This window comes from Chaetura pelagica, unplaced genomic scaffold, assembly GCF_000747805.2.
Source record: "Chaetura pelagica isolate M959 unplaced genomic scaffold, ChaPel_1.0 scaffold248, whole genome shotgun sequence".
Classification (NCBI taxonomy): domain Eukaryota; kingdom Metazoa; phylum Chordata; class Aves; order Apodiformes; family Apodidae; genus Chaetura; species Chaetura pelagica.
This window is the reverse complement of record NW_009954309.1, coordinates 831918-839166: the sequence shown is the minus strand read 5'-3', so window position 1 is coordinate 839166 and position 7249 is coordinate 831918. Positions and strand designations below refer to the sequence as shown.

At 41.7% G+C, this 7249-nt stretch overlaps 1 protein-coding gene across 1 annotated transcript in view; it reads right to left on the bottom strand.

The window, feature by feature from the left end:
* Positions 1 to 7249, bottom strand: part of LOC104394394 (pancreatic lipase-related protein 2-like) — a 26206-nt gene continuing 18957 nt past the window's right edge. The window contains exons 6-13 of the mRNA XM_010003980.1: positions 5925 to 6033; positions 5221 to 5337; positions 5018 to 5140; positions 3434 to 3552; positions 2532 to 2661; positions 2125 to 2236; positions 1098 to 1265; positions 1 to 64 (exon numbers count right to left, since the gene is read on the bottom strand). Of these exons, the coding sequence (XP_010002282.1) occupies positions 1 to 64; positions 1098 to 1265; positions 2125 to 2236; positions 2532 to 2661; positions 3434 to 3552; positions 5018 to 5140; positions 5221 to 5337; positions 5925 to 6033 (942 nt within the window). The remainder of the gene's footprint in view (positions 65 to 1097; positions 1266 to 2124; positions 2237 to 2531; positions 2662 to 3433; positions 3553 to 5017; positions 5141 to 5220; positions 5338 to 5924; positions 6034 to 7249) is intronic.

The following is a 7249-nucleotide window of genomic DNA, read 5'->3' as shown; positions in this document are numbered from 1 at the left end:
CTAGCAAGGTGTAAGTAGCTGGGGAACTCCATATGTCACAGTTCCATGTCCACAAAAAGTTGACCTGGGAAAAAAAAATACTGTAGTCAAGGTTTATTTACCTAATTTCCCCCAAAGAAAAATGAAAGGTTGTCAGTTGTCACCTTGAAGGTTGTTAGGTTGATCCATAATCCCACTTAAGCCTTCCTAAAAGTCTGCTGTACAGAATATTGTCATCTGTGTATTAATAGTAAGAAGGTGCATTTCCTTTTTTGGGGGACCAGCTGTAAAATTTGAGTTTTAATACATGAGGAAGATTAATCTCTAGATTGACAAACACAGAGCTCTAGATCAAGTCAGAAAGGTATCTTGTTAAGTTCCCTTTATTTAGGCTGGGTGCTTAACTAGACTGTCCCACCCAGACCTTTGCAGCTTCTTTTAGGAGCTCACACTGAAAGGAATTTCATCAGCTTCTATAAATATTCCATGCCAATGCCAAACTATAAGGGATTTTTTTTCCTAATATCTAACCAATATTATTTCTTCTTAGGTCAGTTAAGCCCTGACCTAAAACCAGCTAATATATGGCCCCTCACAGACAGCTTATGCATATGTTTTTATGCTCCTCTCCAAGCTTTTCTTTATTGAGAAACACATTTCCTTCAGCTGCTCCATACAGACCAAGTTTTCTAAATCTCTTTTGCTCTTTTTCCAGACTTCAGCCTGTGTGCATTGTTCCTGAAGCATGCTCTCCAAACTTGAAAGTGACCCTGCTTCTGGCTACAGTCTTATGCCAGTTATTCAGATTAGAGAAATTACTCCCTAGATCTTCTGTGTAATACTCCTGGGAATGCACCTGGGAATGTTTTGCTGTGGCAAAACATCATACATTCCAAGTTATTCACTGCTGTACTCCTTTCCAGACAATTATTCTCTGCTTTGTACTCTAACACTTGATTTTCTGTCCAAAGTGTAATCTTGCCCTTGTCATTAATGAAATTCACATTGCTGATTGCAAACCATATGTCCAATTTATTAAGATCATTTTTCAATCTTATCCCCCAGAGTTTTTGCACTCCTTTCCCATTATTTCTGACCTGTAAAACGGATAATCTTACCTCTTTCCATCTTCTCCATGAATTATCTCTACTTTTTCTGCTCCCAGTCTTGCCCACAGCAGAGTAAATACAGTTTTATTCCACTGAAATTCAATTTTTTTTGTATTTTTTGGGTTAACTTCAACATCAAGGTATTGTGTATAAACTTGGTCTTGAGAGAGGACTCCACTGCAAACGGAATGAAGACAACAATGCTAAGTTTAACAGCTAACAGACTGCTGAACTAAATCACATTCTCCACAAGATTTGGGTTTTCCCCTTTGTTAGAAAAGAAATTTGTGCTTTTGCTGAACAGGACAGGGGACACTGGACCAGGACTCTGGGGTGTTGTGCTCTGAACAGGGAGAGGATGAGACACAATACTGAAAGCTTTAAATGTGCATGAGGCAGAAGACCCCTGGGAGATGATAAGGGGGAGGCTGGAGCTGCCTCCAGCACCCCAGTGTGCTGAGCTTTGCAGGAATCACTGCAGGGAGAGCTCCAGGCAAGGTCTTCAGGGAGGATTTTACAGATAAACTGGGAGCTCTGTGGGGCTTCAGCTTGCACAAGAACAGGGGATGGTGGGAGAATATGTGGAAGTGCTTGTTTCAGAGCAGGTGCAGGAGGCAGTGGGAGCTGCTCTTCTGGTAGTCAGTGAGGGATGATAGGAGCTATGAACAAAGCTCACTGGCCAGACCATATAAATGTGCCTGCTATATAGCAGTGATGGCTTTTAATATGTCCTAGGTTGGAAGGAGGTATCCACTTTTACATGTCTGCAGTGAAGCACAGCACTTTTGCTATCAAACCGCATTTCTAATTTCTTGTGAAGTCACATAACTCATGGAAAGGCCACGACTTCCATTTCCTTTTTGCAACCATCCATCTGCCCTCATAGGTCTTATCTATGAGAACTGTTTTTTACATCTGATATTAAACAGAACACCCACAACAGTGAATAAGTGTTTGCACTGCTTAACTATGTGGAAAATGTGTAAATTAAGGTCAGCAGCATTAAATACTATAGGGAAATATTAATTTATCTTACCTGGCAATTTCATATTCTTTTGTGTTCCCCTCTGTGTCATGGAAAATTAGGTTTATGTCCCCCTTCATTTTGTTTACACCAGACAGTTTGATACATACTTTTTGTCTCCAACCTACATAAAGAGAAGTAAAATAAAACAAAACTCAACTGTTATTGATATGAGAGATCTAAAAATGCTACTTAACTGGAAAGTTTTTTGTTTTTTGTTTTTTTTCCTAACTGGAATGCATTCCAGTTAACAAATGACAAGCCCAGTGAGCTTGAATTTTGGTAACTAGTGCAGCAATTTTTTTGTTAGAGATGTTCACACTCATTTATAGAAGCAACAGAAGTGCAGGGCTGTAAATCACATCAAGGTAACCACTGTTCAAACACATGATCAACTGTAACAAACCTCCTTCACTTACTAGTAAAAGGTGGGTCTGCTGCTGTATTTAAAAAATACTTTTGGTTTACTCTCTTCAGTTTCTCTGGGAATCTGTCAGCATAGTACCCCATCATGGGACATCCCTCACGTGTACATGGGAAGCAGTCTCCCTAGGGCAAATAACATCATTAGTTAATGGGGAGTATTTCTTTTCATCCTCCCTCTGACAAAATTAAGGCTCAAGATGCTGGTCTGATCTTGCAGAGCTGTGGCAGTGCTGCATGTTGTCACCTCTTACCTCCAAAACTGGATGAACTTGTTTTGGGTAACGGTTTCTGCACTCGTGCATGAACCAAGTGGGTGTGGAAATGGGCAGGTTTAATACCTGTGTGGATGATGGGCTGAAACTCCCTAGTTCAAACATTTTTCAGCTGGAGTCTAGGACAAAATCTAAGCCCATTTTACCCTCCCAGGGGAAGGGAACTTACCTGTATCCACTTTGCAACATGATGTGGAAGGAAAAAAACCCCATAATTAATAAATACTTCTATTTAGGTGCTCTAATCAGTGCTCAGTGTAAATTAGAGAAGAGTAAATTATTTTGGAGGCTCCAAATGTCTCTTCTTCCAGCCAAGAATCAGTAGGGTAGATGCATCTAACCTATGTGCTCTTTGCTTAAATGTTTATGGCTAGAATTGTACATGTTAGGTTTTTTTTCTTATTTGGTGATATCATCTACATTTCAGGATTAGTTTTCCAGAGTGGAATAGTTGATGGAGCCACTCTGTGCTGTGCATCACAGTGTGTTCTCCTACCACCCCACACCATGAGAGCACAGCCACCAGCATCCAAGTGCACTGTATGCAGAGCAGTTCCATCATGAGTGCAGAGGCCTGGATGATTTTGTTTCTAGCTCACCCATTCCTGGGCCAATACACTTACTGACTCAAAGGCTTTGTAGGTTTCACAGGGATATCCAAGGAATCCAGAGGTATAGAGGATACTTTGAAGGAAATACTCGTGGCTGCGTGAGTGATGGCACGTCCCAATGACTGGAAGATCTGTTGGAACAAAGTTTCTGAGCACTCATGAAATAACCTCCTGCTCCCCTGTACAAGAGTTGCACTTGCCTCACCATGGAAACAGCCAAGGCAGTGTGGTCCTGTAGTCATTCCTGTCTGAATTCACACATTTGTAGCTGCAGTAGAAGTTGCTATTTTGTCTGTTTTCTCCAGATAGCTGTGCCAGTTACCCCAAGATTTCAAGGGAGTTGCATTGGTCTGCTATGGTGCAATAGTCCCTTTTAAGACAGCCATATATATGTGTATATGTATATACACACATGAAATATCACAGCAAGATGACATTCATTACAGTTTTAAAAGGCTTAATGGAGCAAAAAGAATCCACCAGCCTCCTGCCAACCTCTCAAAAGCCTGTGAAGAGTGAGGTGTCTCAGCTGGAGAGGTAAGGCCTGTCCCTGGAGACACAAAGTGCTTTTCCCTTATTTATGCTTTTATAAGTGCCAGATACCTTTGCAGCATTTTCAAGAAACCAAAGGGGGTGGTGTCACCCTGCTGGTTTTGTCATGAGAGGCCTGTCTCAGCCTGGAATCATGGAATTGTCAGAGTTGGAAGGGACCTCTAGAGATCACCCAGTCCAACTGAATTGTCAGAGTTGGATGGACCCTTTAGAGATCATTCAGTCCAAACCCCCTGCTAAAGCAGGGTCCCCTAGAGCCCATTCCACAGGACTGCATCCAGTCTTGAATATCTCCAGAGAAGGGGACTCCACAACCTACCTGGGCAGCCTGTCCCAAGGCTCTGTCACCCTCACCATAAAGAAGTTTTTCCTCATATTTAAACAGAAATCCATGTTCCAGCTTGTGCCCGTTGCCTCTCGTCCTGTCACTGGGAACTACTGAAAAGAGTCTGGCTCCATCTTCCCTGAACCCACCCTTGAGATATTTGTAGGCATTAATAAGGTCTTCCCTCAGCCTTCTCTTCTCCAGGCTGAAGAGTCCCAGCTCTCCCAGCCTTTCCTCATAAGGGAGATGCTCCAACCCCCAGTCATCTTGGTTGCCCTCTGCTGGACTGTCTCTAGTAGTTCCCTATCTCTCTTGAACTGGGGAGCCCAGAACTGGATAAAGTATTCCAGATGCGGCCTCTCCAGAGCAGATCAGAGGAGGGGGAATGACCTTTCTCGACCTACTGGCCACACTCTTCTTTGTGCACCCCAGGAAAACATCCTCCTGGGATTGTTGGGTTGTCAGATTTGCAGACTCTCTTGTGTGTTCTTCAGATCCAATTTCAAATTACAGAAGCAAATCTTAAACCTGTATTATACTTCCTTTCCATACAGTGCTCCCTGTAGCTGATCCAACCTTTATTGTTTATTTCCTTTTCTTACTTAGAGTAAGCAGGCAAAATTTTTTTTTTTTTTTTCTCCCAAACTGTTACTATCACAATTCACATTTCAGGCCTGAATGTAACTAAAGTACTATGCATGTTGGGAATGTATGTTTACCTGCAAGGTTAACTTCAAAATCACTCTGTTTCATCTCTGGAATTAAATCAGTGCATCCAGGCATCACAGATCCTCCATTTGGGTAGAAGTCCAGGTGACCACTGGTGCTATTGATTCCAAGCCCTGAGATACACATGGTATGATGTCAATGTCTCAGTGACATGCCCATCCCTGGAGTTATTTACTTGCATGTGAACACTTACCTGCAGTAGGAAAGGGGGCAGCGTTAGTGTGAATAACATCAACAAAGTTTGCATCTGATGGATCCAGTCTCACCTCAGGAGAAGTGCCTTCAAAATAGGGTCCAGCAGGGTCTAAGCCTAAGAGAACCCCACATTTATTGGTTGAGAGAGGGAGAGAAGTGTTGCACTTGTTAATATTTCTTTTGACAAATTAGAACATCAGATATTTAGTACTGCATGAGACATGCTGAATGATAATAATGTGATTTCTAAGCTAAACTGAAAAAAAATGTGCAATAACATAGTTTTGTGAACCTTTCTGCAAACCTATTCCAAGTATAATATTTTCCCATAGGCTACGTGAAGGCATTGTATTATTATGAAGGAAACATTTTATTACCTGTAAAGCTTTACAGATAGATAGGAAAAACTAGAGATCCTTGGTAGGTTGCTTTGTCTTTGTGTAGGGCTTGATGTAACCGAATGAGTAACAGTAACGTTACAAACAGATAAACTCTCTTTATCCTTCCACTGAAGAGTTTTTAACCCAACTAGAGAAAGAAGATGTAACCTTTGTTTCTGAGAAGCATAAAGTTCGCCTGTCTCTGTGCAAGGTGCCTCCAGCAGTGCCAAGAATTCAATTCCAGTCTACAGATGGGTGTGCTGTGAGCTCCTCTCCTTTAGGAATTTTCTCCATCAGCTCTGCTTCCCAGCGAGCAGCCTACCTGTTATCCGCCCGATGCCTCGGAACCTTCTTCCCGCCTCTCCTGCAGTGTGTGCTCCCAGACTGTGGCCAATTAAGTAGGTTTTTCGAGGGGAGTATCTGAAGATTTTCTGATTGTTAAGGTGGTGGTGTTGGGAGACAAGAAGACAGGCTTTAAATGGCAAGCAAAGCGGGTGTCTTATGTTATGGGTCTTTGGGAACATCTAGACTCGATTTCCTGCTTAGTGAACAGGGTGTGAGTTCCTTGACTTATTGTTTAAATGACCATAGGACTTAATAGAAAATGATCCAATCTAGGCTTTTCAATGCCTAGTGATGATGATTCACTGTTGTTGTGTTGGCATAAGGTTACTGGGTTCAGTTACTCCTGGTGACAAAATATGAACTTTTTTCCTCATTTGGATTAAACCCTAATTTAATCTACCATTAAAATGATCTTACTTTATCTTTATTTACTCTATTATTGAGTGTTTGTTTTTTTTTTTTAAAGCGATGTCTGTTCTCCAATTTTCTGCTTAGAATATGTGACCACATTGTTCAATAATGTTTTCACTGACCAGCTTAGTTAGGGTGACATTCTCTCTTCTCCTTGCCAAGTGTCACCTGTACAAGACCTGCACTGCTGAGATACTACACATGCTCTGAAGGTAGAAATGGACATTAATCAAGGTGTAGCCTGCATGCAGGGAGCACATTTCATTAGGGGAATTGCTGGGTTTTGTAAGTGACCAAAACCAAGAAGGCTTAAGGTTTTTACATGAAGTTCTGCTTTGTAACGTGTGTACCAAAATAAAAGCAGATCTGTAGGCTTGGCCTGTCTACTTTTACTGTTAGACAGAACATTCCTCTGAATACTTTTTACTGCAGTTTTTTCTTTTACAATGCAGCTGAACATTTCCTAAAATCAAACTCCAGAAGCTGGTAAGTTGGGGAAAGTCTAAAGATCATTTATGCCTTTTTGTGTTTTTTTTGGTAATGGAATATGGTGAGGCCTAGGCTGGAAATGGTGCAGTTATAGGGATATTAAATGATAAACTGAACCCATCCTCAGATGACCTGGGATTTGTACACCAAGAAGAAAGTAGAGAAATAAATGCATGAGGCTAAATGCAAGTTTCTTAGGTGGAAGCAGTAGATTGTTCCCCAGCAGATTTGGGGGAAATGTTCTTTTGTACTCGGGTGCTCGCAAAGTCGATCTGTGTGGGCTCTGAACTATCCCTTGCAGCATGTTAAGATGAACACCTACTGACCAGGCCCAAGTTCATAGGCAGGCAGGGTTCTGGTTTTCAGCACTTCTAAGTTCTCACAAGTCTTTCTGAAGTCAGC